This window comes from Babesia microti, chromosome IV, assembly GCF_000691945.2.
Source record: "Babesia microti strain RI chromosome IV, complete genome".
In the NCBI taxonomy this organism is placed as follows: domain Eukaryota; phylum Apicomplexa; class Aconoidasida; order Piroplasmida; family Babesiidae; genus Babesia; species Babesia microti.
In genome coordinates, this window is record NC_034969.1 from 1,022,482 (window position 1) to 1,041,070 (window position 18,589).

The 18,589-nt window shown below is 33.8% G+C and overlaps 15 protein-coding genes across 15 annotated transcripts; 7 read left to right on the top strand and 8 right to left on the bottom strand.

Moving 5' to 3' along the window:
• BmR1_04g07540 (Conserved hypothetical protein 95) lies at nucleotides 75–1,230 on the top strand (the record flags this gene model as incomplete). The annotated part of the gene is made up of 9 exons (XM_021482608.1): nucleotides 75–223; nucleotides 246–340; nucleotides 365–495; nucleotides 517–581; nucleotides 604–706; nucleotides 727–795; nucleotides 817–918; nucleotides 944–1,024; nucleotides 1,045–1,230. The coding sequence occupies 9 exons, from the start codon at nucleotides 75–77 to the stop codon at nucleotides 1,228–1,230; spliced, it is 981 nt and encodes a 326-aa protein (XP_021337813.1).
• BmR1_04g07545 (conserved protein, unknown function) lies at nucleotides 1,210–2,654 on the bottom strand (the record flags this gene model as incomplete). Its single annotated transcript, XM_012794653.1, has 2 exons — nucleotides 1,210–2,204; nucleotides 2,225–2,654. The coding sequence occupies 2 exons, from the start codon at nucleotides 2,652–2,654 to the stop codon at nucleotides 1,210–1,212; spliced, it is 1,425 nt and encodes a 474-aa protein (XP_012650107.1).
• Nucleotides 2,655–2,715: 61 nt separating this feature from the next.
• Nucleotides 2,716–3,197, top strand: BmR1_04g07550 (RNA-binding protein 1; the record flags this gene model as incomplete). The annotated part of the gene is made up of 5 exons (XM_021482611.1): nucleotides 2,716–2,758; nucleotides 2,780–2,889; nucleotides 2,911–2,981; nucleotides 3,003–3,101; nucleotides 3,125–3,197. The coding sequence occupies 5 exons, from the start codon at nucleotides 2,716–2,718 to the stop codon at nucleotides 3,195–3,197; spliced, it is 396 nt and encodes a 131-aa protein (XP_021337814.1).
• On the bottom strand, nucleotides 3,194–3,768 carry BmR1_04g07555 (S-phase kinase-associated protein 1; the record flags this gene model as incomplete). Its single annotated transcript, XM_021482612.1, has 5 exons — nucleotides 3,194–3,229; nucleotides 3,251–3,391; nucleotides 3,412–3,477; nucleotides 3,500–3,642; nucleotides 3,663–3,768. The coding sequence occupies 5 exons, from the start codon at nucleotides 3,766–3,768 to the stop codon at nucleotides 3,194–3,196; spliced, it is 492 nt and encodes a 163-aa protein (XP_021337193.1).
• A 29-nt stretch (nucleotides 3,769–3,797) lies between these two features.
• On the bottom strand, nucleotides 3,798–4,477 carry BmR1_04g07556 (hypothetical protein; the record flags this gene model as incomplete). The annotated part of the gene is made up of 2 exons (XM_021482613.1): nucleotides 3,798–4,160; nucleotides 4,184–4,477. The coding sequence occupies 2 exons, from the start codon at nucleotides 4,475–4,477 to the stop codon at nucleotides 3,798–3,800; spliced, it is 657 nt and encodes a 218-aa protein (XP_021337815.1).
• A 35-nt stretch (nucleotides 4,478–4,512) lies between these two features.
• On the bottom strand, nucleotides 4,513–4,992 carry BmR1_04g07570 (conserved Plasmodium protein, unknown function; the record flags this gene model as incomplete). The annotated part of the gene is made up of 5 exons (XM_021482614.1): nucleotides 4,513–4,557; nucleotides 4,578–4,728; nucleotides 4,749–4,798; nucleotides 4,820–4,945; nucleotides 4,966–4,992. 5 exons carry the CDS (start codon nucleotides 4,990–4,992, stop codon nucleotides 4,513–4,515), a joined length of 399 nt encoding a protein of 132 aa, XP_021337816.1.
• Nucleotides 5,225–5,778, bottom strand: BmR1_04g07575 (Probable ribosome biogenesis protein RLP24; the record flags this gene model as incomplete). The annotated part of the gene is made up of 2 exons (XM_012794659.1): nucleotides 5,225–5,326; nucleotides 5,347–5,778. The coding sequence occupies 2 exons, from the start codon at nucleotides 5,776–5,778 to the stop codon at nucleotides 5,225–5,227; spliced, it is 534 nt and encodes a 177-aa protein (XP_012650113.1).
• Nucleotides 5,779–5,800: 22 nt separating this feature from the next.
• BmR1_04g07585 (seryl-tRNA synthetase) lies at nucleotides 5,801–7,147 on the top strand (the record flags this gene model as incomplete). Its single annotated transcript, XM_012794660.1, has 1 exon — nucleotides 5,801–7,147. The coding sequence occupies one exon, from the start codon at nucleotides 5,801–5,803 to the stop codon at nucleotides 7,145–7,147; it is 1,347 nt and encodes a 448-aa protein (XP_012650114.1).
• A 23-nt stretch (nucleotides 7,148–7,170) lies between these two features.
• BmR1_04g07590 (IMP dehydrogenase) lies at nucleotides 7,171–8,846 on the top strand (the record flags this gene model as incomplete). The annotated part of the gene is given in 9 exon segments (XM_021482615.1): nucleotides 7,171–7,252; nucleotides 7,275–7,366; nucleotides 7,387–7,433; nucleotides 7,455–7,943; nucleotides 7,963–8,098; nucleotides 8,120–8,227; nucleotides 8,247–8,369; nucleotides 8,398–8,768; nucleotides 8,789–8,846. 9 exon segments carry the CDS (start codon nucleotides 7,171–7,173, stop codon nucleotides 8,844–8,846), a joined length of 1,506 nt encoding a protein of 501 aa, XP_021337817.1.
• A 66-nt stretch (nucleotides 8,847–8,912) lies between these two features.
• BmR1_04g07595 (RCL1, RNA 3'-terminal phosphate cyclase-like protein) lies at nucleotides 8,913–10,057 on the top strand (the record flags this gene model as incomplete). The annotated part of the gene is made up of 2 exons (XM_012794662.1): nucleotides 8,913–9,881; nucleotides 9,902–10,057. 2 exons carry the CDS (start codon nucleotides 8,913–8,915, stop codon nucleotides 10,055–10,057), a joined length of 1,125 nt encoding a protein of 374 aa, XP_012650116.1.
• Nucleotides 10,058–11,632, bottom strand: BmR1_04g07600 (Cyclophilin type peptidyl-prolyl cis-trans isomerase/CLD; the record flags this gene model as incomplete). The annotated part of the gene is made up of 7 exons (XM_012794663.1): nucleotides 10,058–10,273; nucleotides 10,294–10,396; nucleotides 10,417–10,532; nucleotides 10,553–10,630; nucleotides 10,652–11,055; nucleotides 11,076–11,432; nucleotides 11,509–11,632. 7 exons carry the CDS (start codon nucleotides 11,630–11,632, stop codon nucleotides 10,058–10,060), a joined length of 1,398 nt encoding a protein of 465 aa, XP_012650117.1.
• Nucleotides 11,633–11,649: 17 nt separating this feature from the next.
• On the top strand, nucleotides 11,650–13,196 carry BmR1_04g07605 (tubulin gamma; the record flags this gene model as incomplete). Its single annotated transcript, XM_021482617.1, is given in 11 exon segments — nucleotides 11,650–11,736; nucleotides 11,757–11,879; nucleotides 11,902–11,962; nucleotides 11,983–12,110; nucleotides 12,132–12,389; nucleotides 12,411–12,616; nucleotides 12,641–12,707; nucleotides 12,786–12,938; nucleotides 12,958–13,025; nucleotides 13,046–13,108; nucleotides 13,130–13,196. The coding sequence occupies 11 exon segments, from the start codon at nucleotides 11,650–11,652 to the stop codon at nucleotides 13,194–13,196; spliced, it is 1,281 nt and encodes a 426-aa protein (XP_021337194.1).
• A 32-nt stretch (nucleotides 13,197–13,228) lies between these two features.
• Nucleotides 13,229–14,751, top strand: BmR1_04g07610 (protein phosphatase 3, catalytic subunit; the record flags this gene model as incomplete). Its single annotated transcript, XM_012794665.1, has 2 exons — nucleotides 13,229–13,294; nucleotides 13,315–14,751. 2 exons carry the CDS (start codon nucleotides 13,229–13,231, stop codon nucleotides 14,749–14,751), a joined length of 1,503 nt encoding a protein of 500 aa, XP_012650119.1.
• A 20-nt stretch (nucleotides 14,752–14,771) lies between these two features.
• BmR1_04g07615 (conserved Plasmodium protein, unknown function) lies at nucleotides 14,772–15,493 on the bottom strand (the record flags this gene model as incomplete). The annotated part of the gene is made up of 3 exons (XM_021482618.1): nucleotides 14,772–14,810; nucleotides 14,832–15,030; nucleotides 15,051–15,493. The coding sequence occupies 3 exons, from the start codon at nucleotides 15,491–15,493 to the stop codon at nucleotides 14,772–14,774; spliced, it is 681 nt and encodes a 226-aa protein (XP_021337818.1).
• A 10-nt stretch (nucleotides 15,494–15,503) lies between these two features.
• Nucleotides 15,504–18,575, bottom strand: BmR1_04g07620 (Adenylate cyclase type 10; the record flags this gene model as incomplete). Its single annotated transcript, XM_012794667.1, has 1 exon — nucleotides 15,504–18,575. One exon carries the CDS (start codon nucleotides 18,573–18,575, stop codon nucleotides 15,504–15,506), a length of 3,072 nt encoding a protein of 1,023 aa, XP_012650121.1.
• Nucleotides 18,576–18,589: the final 14 nt, after the last annotated feature.

The following is an 18,589-nucleotide window of genomic DNA, read 5'->3' on the forward strand; positions in this document are numbered from 1 at the left end:
ATCTGGATATAACTTCTTGCCTACAAGTCTAATTATATATATATATATGTCTACATCATAATCATTTCTTATGTATGAGATCTATTTACCATATAATCCCCCAAACTCTGGCATTTCACACTCTAGGAAAACATGCCTTAAATCACTGGCCCCTAAAGCTTTTACACGACCCGAATATAATGGAATTCACATCAGACCCTAAACTCGGATATTTGATTAAAAGGTATGTTTTAAGATGATTTTAGAAATACAGAGAATCTACCGTTGGAACCAATTAAGGCCGCCAGAATACAGAACAAGCATGTCAAATCTAGATACGACTATATTTCAACTCCCGAAAGTATGAGATTAATTTGTAACTAAGAACATAAAGGAAAATTTTTACACAATGACAAACAACTAAATTCAAAGTCCGTTATACGCATTAAGGCTGGTTCTGCTAAAGGGAAAAAAATACACTTACCCAGAGTACCTTTACGTCCTATGATGAGTAGAGTATAACATAGAACAATTTAGGTGAAAGATGCAGTATTCTCTATTATACAGCATATGGGATTTTTTGCTTTAGGAAGGGAAACAAAGTAATATATAATTTGATACTAGTGTTTTAGACCTTTTTTGTGGAACAGGTTCACTTGGCATTGAAGCATTGTCAAGAGGGGCAAAATATTCTACCTTTGTGGACCTAGATAATGCTTGCTGTGAGGTATATGTATAAATATATAGGCTACTAGTCACAACCTCAGAGAATTAAGATTAAATGAAAAATCTAGGGTTATTAGAGCGGATGCTATGGTATTTACTAATTTTATGAAGGAGATTTTGAATAGTCCATGGCTAATGAGCTTAGATGACATCTTCGATATAGCATTCATATGTCCTCCGTATGAGCGGATAGTGTATGGGGATTTAATTGAGGTAAATTTCAACTTATTCCTTTTAGAGCGTTGCAACTACTAGATTGTTTAAACAGGGTTCAATAATAGTTTTGGAATACCCAAAAGAATTGGGATTTTTACCACAAGTAATTTAGACAAAACTTAGTCCATACACAATGGAGAACTAATTGGATTAAGGAATCGCAAATTTGGCAGAACTACGATAGCAATTTATGTTAAAAACCCTGATAATGAAACAAAATTATTGGCATCCAAAAGGACGAAGGAGTTTCGTCTAGGAAAGGAAAAAATTCATAGTTTAGGAGTAGTATCAAGTCCATCCAATCCTTAATCCAAAGAGAGTGGCTCCAATGAAGAAGTAAAGGACAAAAAAGCTTTTGATGAGGATGGAATATGTTGTATTCTTTTTAATCAGCATTGATATATGTATAAAAAATATGTGGTGTGATAATGTTTGTCTCATGAAAACTTCGCAGTGAGCGTATATAAGAAAGGTGATAAAAGTAAAGAAGAATGAAATAAAATAACCAATCTCATGCGATTTTAAACAAGAAAAATTTATTTTAATAGATCTAATTTTAGATATTATTAGTTCAATTGCAGGTATAAACACAGGCAATGCATAACCAAGCCTATGAATTCGTTCCGGTTCCTTCAATACCCATAGAAAACTCACGTCCCAATATTCTTTTTGAATAAATGAGTATGAAAAAGGTAGAGTAGATTTACACCAAGGCCTAATTAAATCGTGATCATAAATTAAGCCATCCTTGAACACACAAAATAAAAAGTACAATTTAGTTTCGAATAAAACAAAGGGAATAATAACAATGATAGCTTCAATAGCTGCTATCCCCCAATATATTATGGATCTTATTAAAATGTTGAAACCAAAACTTAAACTACAGAAGATTTCAAGATAACCCCAATTCCTAAGTTTGTAGAAAAATAATGGAGCCAAATAAAATATGCCATTTGATCTCAATGTGCCCGAAAAGGCTAACAAAACAATTGCAATAAATTCCAGAATATATTTAAGCATATTATGACTTGATTCCGATTTAATCAATAACAATGTTGAAAGGTTAACGGATAGGCTAAATAACGATTCGGTATAAAGAGAGTTTGAATGGATTGCACTTGGATTTAATGAAAACCAAAAAGCAGTATCCTCAGCAACATCTTTATATTTCCCAGAGTCAAAATTTAAAACTACATAATATAACACTAATGAAGCCAAAACAAATGCGATATTATTTACAACTAAACCACCTATTGCCATACAAATAATTCTAGGAGGTATTTCTGAATAATTAAAGAAATACCTGATCCAACAAATTTACGATAAAAGAATTGAAAAACATCACCAGAAATGCGTATAATTGATGGGAAGCCTGGAAAAAAGGGTCCATTATGTTCAAAATTATATGTTACGTCATCCGTTGCGATTTTAAGAAATCTTTCGCCATCAAATGAAATAAAAGGGACAACAAGTGCCCATAATATTGGTGAAACATTTTTTGCTCTACAAAACTCATCTTTATTAAAAAATATGAGCGTTTCATGATGAAAACTAGAGTCCTTAGGAATAGTTTTAGGCAGGGATTCACATGTCTTATTCCAATAATCAAAAAATTCTGTAAAAGGGGAACACACTGCGATTGTGTATATCCGTAATATAACAGAAAGAGCGATAGTTTTAGTTAACACCCTAAGAGTTGGGTCTAATCTAGTAATATACGTAAACAGAAACATGAAGCATAGATAAAATACGAATAATTCATATACATTGTGGGGTACATATATATATTTATCTATGTCACGGTACGATTATGAAGAAAATAAGAAGGTATATGTTGGTAAAATAAAATTAAACTCAGGGAATCTCAACCCGAATACAACTTCTGAGCAATTAGAAGGCATCTTTGCCAAGTTTGGCACAATCGCTACTATTTGGGTCGCACGTAGGCCTCCAGGATTCGCTTTTGTGGTATATTCGATCATAACATAGACATTCGAAGATCACAGAGATGCACATGACGCGGTTGAAGAACTTAACAGAACAGAATTTCAGGGAAATAGGTAGATACCTATTAATTTTAGCTTAAAAGTTGAATTGTCACGTGGACCAAAAAAAAGAAATTACGGCAGAAGAAATTCTGATTATCATAGTTCAAGACGTTCTATAAGTGGAAGTCCAAGGTATAAATAAATCTTTCATACAGAAGGCTTCGTTCTAGAAGTGTGAACTATGGATCTGGAACAAACTACAGAGATAGAAAACACTATAGAGATTAAGCTTCATCGCACCATTTATTCTCTTCTCTAATCTGAATTGGAGTTTATTTAACCTGTCTTTCTTCCTCTGGAGTAAAATCATTTATGATGTTAAAATCCTTTCTGATTTGTTCTGGGGATTTCCCTTTTATAAGTGATGCTACTTTGGCGCAGCTTAATTCCAGAAGTGGCTTGATATCAAGAAAATTTTCAGCCTTAATTAATCGCTATGTACCAGAATTAGTTCAAATAGTGTTTCTTTGTCCAAATTTATGAAATTGTTATCCCAGTCAGAAACGACCTATATTACACTTACATCTCACATCTGCTAAATTTGCAGTCCTGAGAGGTTGAGGTATTTCTATAGGCGGATTTTTAACATGATATTGGCAATATTCTACAATTTTTTCAAGTATCCTTGTCTTAACTTTGGGAATAGGTATGGCTTCATTAACATCTCCAGATTCTGAATATGAAATTACAAACCCTCAAAAATATTTCGAATTACACCAGAAAGTAACGCTGCTTCTCTGGAAACAACTACTTTGTCTCCCTCCGAACTAATTAATGTAACTATTTGAGATGCAGACATTTCACATATAAAATCAACCCTACAGATAATTATGGCCCAAGGGCATTAGGTTTATATTCAACTCCATAAATCAGAGGATAGGCAATACAATAAATCAAGTTTAAAGCAGTTCTTGCAATTGCAAAAGATATAAATCGGCTCAAAGAAGCCAATCCAGCACATTCTTTTTCTTGTGGAAGAAAATCAATCCATAAGAGTGGAGGAAGATTTTTTTCTTGATCCATGAAGAAACCATTGTACCTCTTATAGATTTTCCCAAATATGAAATGAGGTAACATGTTATCTATAATAAGCAAAATAAAGTTTTTAATCCCTCCTATCGCAACATTCATATCAATTTGCCCATTATCCACCATTTGTTCAACATCATTATTGGATGAATTGTTACTATCCTAAATTAATCGATCAATTTAACCTCATTTTCGGCATAATTACTTCCAATTTTAGATCCATCATCTACTTTTCCATCACCACCCTTGGTTTTTGTTTTATCATATTTAGAAATCAATTCAATTTCTACACCTTCATTATTTAATTTGTCCATATTGGTTACAACATCATCGACATCTTTCTCTACAATATTTCCCGGATTGTTAGTTTTAAAATTTTTGTCATGAAACCTTTTCGTAAATTGTTTTACAATATCCCCAATTATTGAAACAAATGTTACAAGGACCAACAAATGAACTCCATGAGTAGAGTCGCACATATTGCTTATACTATATATGATAAATACAAAAAATCTTATCCCTTTGGCGTAATAATGCTAGCACTTGCTGATTTTTGTACCTAAATTACCATGAATTTACTTGTTTATGAAGCTCCAATAGTTGAACGTTTAAACTACTCAATCTGCTGATCAACTGATCTTTGATGCTTTGTAATTTGGGCAAATCCTCAAAAGATTCCTTATCTTTTACTAACTGATTCTTCAATTCTTTTTTGGGAAGTGATAAAAGCCTAAATAGATTGTGATTTACATATGAGATACTTGCTTATAAACAGTGTTATTTTCTGATATTGAATCTAACTAATATTAATTTAAACTCACCGACTCAATCCCTGCTTCTAAACGTTTTAACTTGATACTCTTTTGTTTGATCTTATGCTGAAACCTGGCAATTTGCGTATTCAAATGTTCAATTTGATTCTGTATTTCTTGTATTTGTTGGAATTGCTAAATGAAATGAAAATTACCTGAAGTAAGGGGTCTTCGGTGGTCATTAGCATACACCACAAAGAAGGGTCGGGATTAATATTATTCAATATACCATATATATGGCATCCACCCACTATCTATCTACAGCAAAAGAATTATATATAGTGATATAGAAACAAAATAAAATATCATAATTTTAGAAGTCAACTGGAATGTATCAGATCACCTTAAGTTAGTCAATTATAAATTAAGAATGCTGTTTACATAATTCAAATTAATTACTAACACTGATCAATGCTAGTCCAGATCCATTCCATCATTTCTCAATTTTTTAGAGCCCTTTCTAATTTCCTTGATTTTAATCTTTTTAGTTGAAGCAGTTACTGTTTTTGATTTTATCTAAATTTAATAAGTTTTACCGGTATTTTTTGGGTTTGCTCCTGGCGATAAAAGAGAGATTTGTGTTTTTCAAGTTCCTTTTGAACAGGTAATGCATGTTTGGCTAGTGCCTTTTCCCTTAATCTTTTACGCATAACAATATTTCTAGCCACTTCAATACGATTAGTGCGTTTTATCGCTTCAATTGTTTTAATATACATTAAACGATCATATCTGATAGGCACATTTCTACGCTGTTCAGCTTCAAGTGATCCGTCCATGACCATTTCTTTACCAGCCGCTCGTCTAAAGGCTTTAGTCCATCGAATTTTACGAGGGTTATGTTTGGCTTTAAAGATTCTATGGCATTTGCTACGGCAGAAACGAAATACTTTGGCATCATTTCTAACAAAAACTATCCCGTGGCCTGGGTAAACTTGACTTGAACAAATCCAACATTTGTTAATTCTCATGTTATGCGTGGGGCATGCCAGAATGGTGCTTGATATAAACATTTTCAGATGCCCGGAGGGGTTAAATGCCATCAAAAATTCGGAATATGCTAGAGGAAGAGATGATACCAATGTCAGATTGGTTGTGGAAGCAGACATTGAATGGAGGAAGGCTGATTTCGACTTATCACAACTTAAAAAGGATGTCAATTCACTAAACAAACAAATCGCAATTCTCAAGAAGCAAAATGCCCCTGAATCTGAAATATCCCCTTTAATTGCCAATTGCGAAACTAAAAGAAATGCAATTATATCATTAACTACAAATGAGCATAATACGAAAAAACTTCGGGATAATATTTTACAAAAAATAGGAAATATAATATGCAAAACCGTTCCAATTGGAACTGATGAATCTAAAAATTCCGTAATTAGAACTTGGTTCCCTAATGGAGACCCTACTACAAAAACTAATACCAGAATCCTGCAACACCATGAAATACTTAAAAAATTAGATTCCCTGGATTTAAAGAAGGGCGCCGAAATAGCTGGTCATAGAGGATATTTTTTGAAAGGATTTGGTTGTTTATTAAACAATGCACTAATAAGTTATGGCTTATCATTTTTATCAAAAAAGGGGTATATACCAATACGAACTCCTGTTTTAATGAAGAAAACGATTATGGCCGAATGTGCCGAGCTTAGTGATTTTGCAGAAACTTTATATTGTATCCCATCAAATCATGATGGGAATGTCGAAAATGATGAAAGAGAAAATTTATATCTAATAGCAACTTCTGAACAACCTTTGACAGCTTTGCATAGGAATGAAACTTTGAATGGAAAAAAACTTCCTTTAAAATATGCAGGAATTTCACCATGTTTTAGAAAGGAAGCTGGGGCCCATGGCATAGATACACGGGGAATATTTAGAGTCCACAACTTTGATAAGGTAGAACAATTTTGCATAACTTCATGTGAAAATTCGGAAGAAATGCATCAAGAAATGATAAAAGTTTCTGAAGAATTTTACCAATCTCTCATGCTACCGTATAGAATAGTAAGCATTGTTGCAAGTGCCTTAAACAATGCTGCCTCAAAAAAATATGATTTGGAGGTATGGTTTCCAGGATACAATAATTATAGAGAATTAGTTTCATGCTCCAATTGCACAGACTACCAATCTGTATCCGTTAAAACCAAATATACTACTTCTCAAGGAACTAAAAAATATGTTCACATGCTGAATGGAACATTGGTAGCAACACAAAGATGCATCTGTGCAATTGTAGAAAATTTTCAAGATGAAAATGGAGTAAGAATACCACCAGTACTTGTTCCATACATGGGAGGAAGTGAATATATTCCATGGCAATCAATTTTAGATTAGTGTGGGGATGTATTTGTGCACGAATGTGTGACGGTTATACTGCTTCGGAGATATTTGGTAGTTCTCCTATCGGCTATACATACGATGATATCATCGTGATGCCAGGTTGAGTTAATTTTAGAATTAGGATATGTAGGATTCCCCAGCTCAGAGGTTAACATCAAAACTAATATAACCAAAAAAATTTCCCTCAACACTCCTATAGTCTCATCGCCAATGGTAATTTGGGTTATAAATAGGATACTATAACAGAAGCTAAAATGGCCATTGCTATGGCTTTGGTTGGGTAATAAACATTTATATATAGCGGGCTAGGATTCATTCATAACAATTCTTCCATAGAAAAGACTGTGGCTGAAGTAAAGAAGGTGAAACGATTTAAAAATGGATTTATAACAGACCCATTTACTCTAAATCCTGATAATACATTGAATGAATTGTTAGATATTAAAGAAAAGTATGGATATACATCCTTTCCAATCACAGAGGATGGAGCAATTGGCTCTAAACTTTTAGGAATCGTAACTACTGGCGATTTCTCATTTGTAGAAGATAATACTTTGAAGATGAAAGATCTTATGACAACGGATTTAATAGTTGGAACTTCCCCTTTATCAATTGAGGAGGCTAATAAACTTTTATATGAGAGTAGGAAGGGTGTATTGCCAATAGTTGATGATAATTATAATCTGGTGGCAATGATTTCTAGAAAAGATCTACATAAAAATTCCGAATTCCCCTTGATTACTAAGAATGAGAATAAACAGTTGAAAGTTGGAGTTGCCGTTAGCACCAGGTATTTGGAATTTAACTAGCCCCGGAGCCATAGATCGCGTTAAGAAGCTTATGGAAGCAAATCCTGATATCATTTGCATAGATTCTAGTCAAGGAAATACCATATATCAAATAGAATTGATAAAAAATATAAAACAGTTATACCCAGATGTGGATGTAAGATAGTGTCATATAGAGATTTTAGCTGGAAACGTAGTTACTTGTAAACAAGCCAAAAATTTGCTAGAGGCTGGAGCAGATTGTTTAAGAGTAGGAATGGGATCTGGATCGATCTGTATAACCCAAGTAATGCATATTTAAAAAGAATGTAATTGGCGTTGGGAGAGGTCAAGGCGCAGCAGTTTATCATGTCTCCAAATATTGTAAAGATTTCTGGAACAACACTCCAGTGATTGCAGATGGAGGAATTCGGAATTCGGGCGATATTGTAAAGGCATGTCCAAGTACTCAATTAGGCACTGACACTAGGAGCTAATGCTGTTATGGGAGGCAACTTAGTTTCTGGGACAAATGAAACACCTGGAGAATACTTTTTACATAAAGGGATCAGCGTTAAAAAATATAGGGGAATGGGAAGTATAGAGTCTTTTAAGGCATCTTTGGAAAATAATAAGGATGCTGGGGGAATTTCCAGATATTATGATACTGAATCAAAAATTCACATACCACAGGGAATTAGCGGATTTAGTCCAGATAGAGGCTCTGTTATAGACCTTATTATGCACATTAGAAAGGGTATTAAGGCAGGAATGCACGCAATTGGAGCAAAATCTATAGAAGACATACATCACATGCTTAGTAACGGAGATTTACGTTTTGAAATAAGGTAATATTCAATAAAATCAGATCAAATGCCGCTATAGAAGAAGGACGTCCACATTTACAGATGGATACTAAACTATGAATTAATTTTTTCTAAAATAGTTGTAGTGTAATATCACTAACCAATACGATCTGCACCATTGTACATATGTTGTGCTACACTGGTCTCGAATGTTTCCGCCAACGCGTAGTACTATCATTTACTTCATGCAAACGGATTGAAATATCATCAGAAAAGCCATTTCAACCTCATCATGAGTCCATTCTATCAATCCTATCAACTATAAGCTCTGGCGGCAAAACAAAATTATCTAGTTTAGAAGCTGGACAAAAATTGGAGCTAACTCCAGGCCCAATAAAAGGAGGCAATTATATATTCAAGTTACCTGCGTATAAAGAGCCTTTTTATTATCTGGAGCCTTTGATATTTTTGGCACCTATATCATCTGGACCCTTTAAGGTTGAATTAAAGGGGATAATAAATAAAGGAGAGCCAAATAGATGGCAAAATCTATATTCAGATCCATTCGTTTCATCTTTATCGGTATATAATAAGATTTATCAATTGGTTGGAATAGTTGGGTCTGTCAAAGCAACCAAAAACTATTCCATCATTTTTGAATGTATTCCTAAGCGAAAGTTCGAGCCTATATCATATTTATCACCTTCTCCAATATCAAGAATTAGAGGATCGATTAAGGTTATATCAATATCACCTGCAATCGCACACTTAGTAGCAAATCTAATAAAGACATATTTTTCACGCCTTTCTGACAACGTTTGGATTGTTGTTGACTGCCATAAAAGGAATGAACAAAGGCCTCAACCATTCTTAGGATTAAGCATGATTGCTGAAAATAAATGTGGAGTTACATTTACAGTTAATAGGTGCATAAGTCCCGAATGTGGGCTAGGGTCGATTGGCGAAATTGAAAAAATCGCCAATCCAAGATCAATCGACAATAACGTTTCAATTAAAGATTTAGCAGAAGATATGGGGATTTCGGCTTCAAATAGACTTTTATCTGAAATAATAATTGGAGGATGGGTTGATTCTGCGCATCAGCATTTACTTTTATTTTTTATGGCATTGGGTGGAGATCACAAATTAGGAAAGGTCAGTCTAAGATAATTTAGCTTATTGTCGGAAATTTGACAGGATACAGCGTTGCTTTTTTAAGGCATTTGTACGATTTTCTTAAAGTGCCATTTTCAATTACCCCATTCGAAAATAAATTTCAAGTATCGTGTATAGGATGTAACTACACTAACATTTTGTACAAAATTGATTAATTATAGTGCAGTTCCTCGCTCCAAATTTTGTTTGATTTCCCTAGTATGCTTTGAGAAACTTCTTTCCAACTTCTCATTAAACACACGATTCCTATCACTAATATATGTAACATCAATAGCACCCTGGGAGCACATACGTCTCCTACTAAATTCACTCCTATTCTTAATTTGCTTGTTGAATGTATCAACAAGTGCACCAATAGCCTCTTCAGAAGGCTAAATATGTGTATTATTACCTTAAAATCGACTGTAGATACGGAGTTAACGTTGTAGAAATCATCTCTCAATTCAGTCTTTTGACGCTGATAATCGTCGATTCTAAAATGAATTTCATTTAATCTAGATAAAATAAATAATACCTTTTCTTATGGGCTCTATAAAGAGCATCTTCATTGAACACATTCCATCCAAAGCTAGCATTTTTAATTTTTTTATCACGCCTCTCATATTGCGATTGTAAAACTGCAGCCGTTTTCTAAGTTAAGCAATAAATACCATTGAAAATGAACTAGAAGAATTAGTTTCATCTTTTTTTCTCAGTGTCATATCTTCTCCTTTTTTCACCCTCAAAACCTAAGTGAAAAAGTAATTTACTTCTTGATCGTTCAAATATGAACATTTCCTCAATCTTTGTAAAAGTTCGGATGGAATAGAGTTATTTTTGAGTTCGCAATCATCATTTCTTTCATCTTCAAATTCTATCGGTGAATGCTCTGGGTTCTCATCTGGAAATTGCTGCTCATCCAAAATTTCACAATTGTTACTTTCTTCCCCTACCCTCTCGGACTTGACCCAATCATAGATAGCCTCCTTCACAATTTCCCTGCCTTGAGAAGCAGCAGTTTCAATGGTTTTCTTATCCTTATTATACAGCCCCTTAGAAACATCTTCATCATCCTGCGTATTCACGTGTTCTCGCATCATTTTATCAATAAGCTTCCTCTGCTCCACTAAGGGTGTTTTTCCCCTCTCATTACCAAAAGATAGTATACCGCATGCTGATTTATAAATAACTTACATGATATAAGTATTCCAACTTTGGGCCTAAAAAAACTATCTACTGGGACATTTTCTATGGCTCTAACGACTTGCATCCCATCAACAACTCTGCCAAAAACCACATGTTTTTTGTCAAGAGATGCCATTCTGGAAAGTGTGACAATAAATTGGCTCGCATTGGTATTTCGGCCATTATTTGCCATTGATAAAAGTCCTGCACATGAATGACTCCTAGAAAAACTCTCATCATTGAATGTAGAACCATAAATACTTTTCCCACCATCTCCATTGTTAAATTCAAAATCTCCACTTTGCCAATAGGCACCTTTTACAACTCTAAATACTTTACATCCCAAGTATCCATATCCTTTATCGCCTAAAAAAATTATGATTAAAAATAAATGGACGAAGAACTAAGAAATGTATATAACATGACATTCTCATATACTTACCCGAACAAAGAGTTTTGAAATTTGTAGATGTTATAGGGGTGTTATCATGGAATAGCTCAAATGTAATTCTACCGACTACAAGGTTCCCAATCTTTACATCTAAATATACTCGGGGATTGACCATTATGTGGCTGTGGTGTGATGTTGACTTTGCAAATTGGTCAATGTGGAAATCAAATAGGGGTAGAATTTTGGCGCCAACTATGTTTTGAACATGGAATTGGACCGGTAGGATGTTATATATTCAGGATGGTATAACTTCTCAGCACACAGACTACTTAAAGACATTTTTCTATCAAACATGTAACGGGAATCTAGTCCCTAGGACTATTATGTTAGATTTAGAACCTAGAGTTATAAATGGGATCATGGTAAACATGTTATTTGATCTAGAGCTCGGAATACAAGGATCTTTTTAATCCAGAAAATATTTATATTGATAAAAATGGAGGAGGTTAACATTTTTTCATCAAGGTGCAGGAAATAATTGGGCCAAAGGCTATTCTTCAGCCAAAGATGTTAAGGAAGAGGTATTAGATATGATAGATCACGAACTGGATCTATCTGACAGATTCGATGGATTTTTGCTTACACATTCAATTGTAATTAATTATCACAATAAGGCAGGTGGAACTGGTAGTGGCATGGGAAGTTACATTTTGGAAATACTTAAGGAGCACTTCCCAAAAAAGTTAATCAACACATTTTCAGTCTTCCCATTATTAGATGAAAGCAGTGATGTAGTGGTTCAGCCTTATAATTCTATTCTCACTCTAGAACGTTTGGCTCTAGATGCTGATTCTGTTATAGTCTTGGATAATACTGCTCTTACTAGAATTGTGAAAGGGGATAAAAGCGCAATTGTGGAGAGCAATAAACTGGTAATTTACACATAAATGAAGATAGGAAACGTCATGAGTACAATAACTTCAACTTGTAGATTCCCAGGGCCTTTGGATAACGATCTTCTAGGCCTAATTAGTTCGTTAATACCAATACAAAAATGCCATTTTTTAGCAACTTCTTATACACCATTAGGCAGTTTCGATAGATCTTATCCTGAAAATATGATAAGAAAATTGTTGAATCCTGAAAATATTATGGTATTGTTTAAGATGATTTAGCTTTCTAGTAAATTAAAAGAAGGATATTATTTGGCAATTTTAGATATAATTAGAGGCGGTTACAACTTGAAAACAGTGAGCAAGTGCTATTTCAACAATAAGTGTTATATTATCCCTCCAAATCGTTCCCCATGTCAACATTTTTAATACTAGATTGAAAGAAGTTTAGATAAGATCAAAGGAAGGAGAAAGATTAATTTTGTAAAGTGGAATCCTGCATCTATACAAGTTGCTTTATCTGAAAACTCACCATTTGTAAAACATCCTAATGGACTTATGGTATGTAATCATACAAGTATTAGAAAGGTATCAATTTAACAATTAGATTATTGATATGTGTACTGGGCAATTCGATCAATTATATAAGCGGAAGGCCTTTCTGGATAATTATAGGTAATGCATATTATATAAAGGAAGGAAAAGATATTTTCAAGTGTAGACGGCAAGGGTAACTTTGAAGAGATGGAAGAAGCTAGGTAATTTAAAGTTATATTAAGGGAGATATGCCAAATAGTTAGCGATGAATATAAAAAATGTGAGAGAGAAAACTATTTTTCTAGTTAATTTTATTTTGTACCGTGGGGCACCACTCTAGTATGGATCCCCTCCTTGATCCACTAGGGGATCGTGTAATTAAAAATATAGAGCCTCCCCCTGCAAAGGTAAGTTTAAGCGCATTCAGGCACTTCATCGACACCTTTTATTCCCAAATGGCACCGAACTTCCTCCAGATTGGATCATTGTGAAGAACCATCTCTCTAAGGAAGGATTCATTGGAAAGGAAGATGCTTTGATTATTATAGAAAAGACGAAACAAATTCTTTCAATTGAACCTAATTTATTGGATTTGAATGATCCAATCACTCTTGTTGGAGATATACATGGTCAGTATTATGATTTACTCAAATTATTTGATATCGGAGGTTGTCCATCTAAAGTTCAATACCTATTTTTGGGAGATTATGTTGACAGAGGATCATTTAGTGTAGAAGTTGTCTTACTTCTGTACTCTATTAAAATTAATTTCCCAAATACATTTTGGCTATTAAGAGGAAATCATGAAACCCGAAATATGACATCATTTTTTAACTTTAAAAATGAATGCCTTTTAAAATTTGATGAAGAAGTTTACGATAAATTTATGGAATCTTTCGATTACCTTCCAATATGCGCTATTGTAAATAAGAATTTTTTTGTATTACACGGTGGCATTTCACCAGAACTTATAACGCTTGACCAAATTAGAGATTTAGATAGAATAAAAGAACCTCCTAAGCACGGGCTTTTATGCGATTTACTTTGGGCTGACCCGTCTATTGAATTGGATTCAAATTCATCTAATGATGTAACGGCTAATGATTCATTTTATCCTAATCAAGTTAGAGGGTGTAGTTATACATTTGGATCTAAAGCTGTTGATAATTTTCTAGTAAATAATAAACTATTAGGGATCGTTAGGGCACATGAGGCGCAATTAGATGGATTTAAAATGCATAAAAAGAATTTGAAGACAGGCCTTCCAATGGTCATTACAATATTTTCAGCTCCAAATTATTGCGATGTATACAATAATAAAGGAGCCTTATTAAAATTACATGAAAATACATTAAATATCCAACAGTTTTCTGCTTCCCCTCATCCATACCATTTGCCTAACTTCATGAATATATTCTCATGGTCACTGCCTTTTGTGTCAGAAAAAGTACTGGAAATGTTATATGGATTAATACAACAGCCTAAATGGGACCTTAAAACCTGGGCTAAGACTAGGAAGCAAAGAAACGGATTAGACGAACTACCTGCCGAAGCCAGGGAATTGGTTGAAGAAATACAACCAGAAACTATTCAACTTGATCCAATATTTTCCAAAGAAAGGGCCGAGGCTATTAGAGCCAAAGTTCAGACCATCGGACGTTTAATGAGACTGTTTAAGACTCTAAGAATGGAAAGTGAACTTGTAGTTCAATTAAAAGATTGTAACCCGGGGCATAGAATACCACTTGATCTTTTACTAAGCGGAAGACAGGGATTAGAGAATGCTCTCGAGAATTTTAATGCAGCTAAAACTATAGATTTAAAAAATGAGTGCTGGCCTGAAAATAAAACTACTGAAGATTAGTTTAACCATTGTGAATGAATTCATCTATTTTCATCAAAGAATGCCATTAGACATGGATGCTGAGTTTATATGGTACTAACCTCGATAATACATTTGCCTTTCAATATATCACCCAAGCTAGAATCTAATTCGCACTTAAATTGTTCGATTTCATAATTTCCTTCAATCTCATTCATATTAGCGATTGATAGGAACACTGAGTATACCTTTTCGGGTTCTAATGATCCTTTAATAAGGACCCTTTCCAAGGCTTCTTTTATTTTAATATTTTCACTTACACTAAATTGTATTGTTTTTACCAGTCATATAATTCAAGTGTTTTAGATTCTACTTTGATTTTCCATAAAATTTTCCAAAAAATAGTATCATTTTCAACTCTAGTGGTGTTTTCCCTTGACATTTTAAAGAATCTTGGCAGTGTTCTGAGTATAATATTGCGATTTGCACATGCCTTTAAGAGATTTTTTGGGGGATTCATGGTTTCAAGGTGGGATAAACTTGATCTTGCTGCAGATTCAGCTGCTACAGACATTCTTTCTAAAAATCTATAGTCTTGAACTAATGTGTCTTCATTCATTTGCAACAATGGTATGAAATCAAACGTTTTACAGCCCTTTTTACAACTAATTTTGTGCTCCTTTGAGCATCTTAATGAACATAAAGATGAAGCACATCTGGGACATCTATACACATAAGGCTTGCCGCACTTGCAGTGACCGTGCCTGCCACCCACATTTGACATCACACTGAAATTATAGTGTCTGGTTGTAGGTCCGACTGATATACTTTTCAGTTAAGACTCGTCTAATAGCATCATTTGTAAGCGTATAAGAAATATTTTCTGACATATTTCCCCCAGTTTCTTTTATAATTCGTATTACACCTTCCATTTCCAAACTTTCCAATATATTTGGTTCAACAGATTCTGATGAAAAATTTCCAGTGGATTTTACTATAGAAAGAGCCCCTTTTAGAAGATCTTCTGGTAAATTATCAACTATTTTAATTGCTTCTGTCCACATTGACTCTATTATGGGAGCTGTATCGAGAGATTCATCTAAAACAATACCTCCATATTCTTCAATATTTAACATCAAATCGTCGCCATTAATAGATTCTAAATCTTCCTCTGAAAATTCATCTCCGGAAGCTATAGATACACTAAAATCTGAGTCAGAGTCAGAATCGGACGAAGATTCATCGTCACACATTCCATTATCACTATCCTTCGAATGATCATTGCCATTTTCACTTCTATTAGAATAATTCATTCCTTCCCACTTGATAATTCCTTTTGTTATCAAAAGTTTAATAGTTTGGGATAAGTATCTGCTAGCTCCTCCAGTAATTCTGTATACATATTCTGATAATAAATCTATATTAGCGGAGTCTATGGGCTGACGTAAAATATGTGCGGTCAAATTTCTAGATTCCTCCCGTGAAAGTGTCCCTATAACGCTAGTTGGCACATTTTTAATACGTTTTGTCCCTAAAGTGAGAATAGCGACCTTTTTGATTCTATTGCTATCCGACAAAACAACTTTAATCATATCTTCAAGCATTGGATCATCTTTAAATGCTTCAACTATAATAACGATCCCTGCTGAACCAAATAATTTTGCATAACCCCTAAATATTTCAATTAGAACTTCATAAGGCGATCCCCAAACTTTTCTGGCACTTTCTAAATCTAGACCAAAAGAAAACCTCTTTAACATAGTAGTATCCTTATCAAAAAATGATGAATCAAATAATGCTCCCAATTTGGAATGGAATCTAGGTGCTAATAGTTGTTTTGCAGTTGATATTTTATCTGTAGATAATATTTTATCTATTAATCCTTTCCAATTGCCGTTTTCAACCCTTAGGGCCATCCAGTTTTTAGTTCCAAAATAGTAAGTGGATAATAATATAGCTTCTACAAGTCCTTCACCTTTAGTTGCTAAAATATTTTTAATTCCTCCTTTTAATATTAATGGATCTAAAATTTTACTAATATTTTGTCTAAACGGCCAATTTTTCCAATTAATTAATTTCCCAACGAAATTAGGAATATAATTTGTCATTTTTGTCTTTTTAAATAAAATTTGAGAATTTAATTCGTATTTATTACAAACTTGGTAAATATCAAAATTACCCGTTTTGCCTTTAACTTTTTTATGTGCGCTCAATACTAGAGGAATTTTTTTAACTCTTTTAAATGTTACTCGATCAACCAGGACCTGTCCATCATCTGCCAATTCCATAAGTCGAGCTGATAAATTAATTAGATCTCCCAAAGCAGTATACTCCTTCCTTATATTATTTCCTAACAGACCACACCATGCATATCCAGTAACAACTCCAGCACTTGCTCTGCATTTGGATACAATTTTTCTGGCAGCATTTACGGCCCTAGTTGCATAATCACATCTATAGTCTGGAGGCAACCCAAATAACAATAGAGCAATAACGCCTTTATCATCTACATTTATCTTATTCAATGTTCCTCCATATGAACTTGATATTTTTTTACATTCAACATGCAATTTAGCGGCATGATCCTCTATTTTAGAATCCAATATAGATATAGACCTTAATCCTACAAATACCGCACTTATTCTTCTCATCTCATTGGAGAATGATCCAAGACCGGAGCAGACTTGATTAAAGATATTTGGTTGAATTAATTGCTCTAACAAAGGAAGTATATCTTTATTTAATTGTTTATCATCTTTGTTTTTTGGACATATTGGAAGAGAGCATGTTATATGCTTGACTTTGTGCCATCCAGATTCCATAGGCGTGGTACGTACGACATTTTTTAATATTTCAAAAACATTTGGTCCAATAACTGTTTCACCACCTGATGCTTGAGTTTCCCCCTTAGTGGCTTCAACGATCGAAGAACCTGTAATAATGAATGAAATCGCAGAATCCTGATCAACTTTTATCGGCGTCAATTTAAGTTGTCCATATCCAACACCAATATGCAATGATAAAACTTTATCAGTAACTGGAGTAGGAAATTCATTTAATCCAAGATGAAGTTCCCCGCAGCAAGAAAGTGCGCATAAACTAGAGTTAATACGTTGTGTATCAAATTCACTGTTATCTCCATTAGGCGTGGGAGAGATTAACCAACAAGCAGTGACTGCATCTCCTGAAAATGACAATATTTCTCCTCCCCAAGAATAAATTGTATCTATTAAGGGATCAAAAAATTTATTTAAACAATTACCAAGCCTAACGGCTCCATACTTAGAACGGCATAGCGAATCTGCCAATGATGTAAAACCACTGGCATCGCAAAATACAATTATAGCGTCATACTCTGATGTTTTTAGAGAAATCGCAGAATCGTTATCCAAATCGATTTTCACATCCTTAGAATTATTCATTAAATTATTTAATATAAGATTAGGCACAAACGATACAATTTCGTTTATATCTATCGGAGGCCGCAAATTTTCATTTCCACGTAATGACATCATTACTCTGTACCTTGATTCATTTCTTTTAAGCATGTCAACATTTAATAAAGGATGCAAATCTACCTTGCCATATTGATAACACATATTATCAATAGATAAATAAGATCCTGTTTCTTGGAATTCGCCATCAAAATTATCGCTAAGTATATCATCATCAATTATATAATTAGTTTCTCCAGATGCCCTTAATATATTACAAACATCTTCACTTTGTGAAAAATGTATCGAATCCACTATTTTAAATCCATTTATATCAGCTTTTACAAAGTTTGGGATGGGTCTCCATAGTCTACATCTTCGGAAGAGACAAGGACATATGCTACCAAGTACGAGATCCTTTACATTATCCATGTCAGAATCAGGAT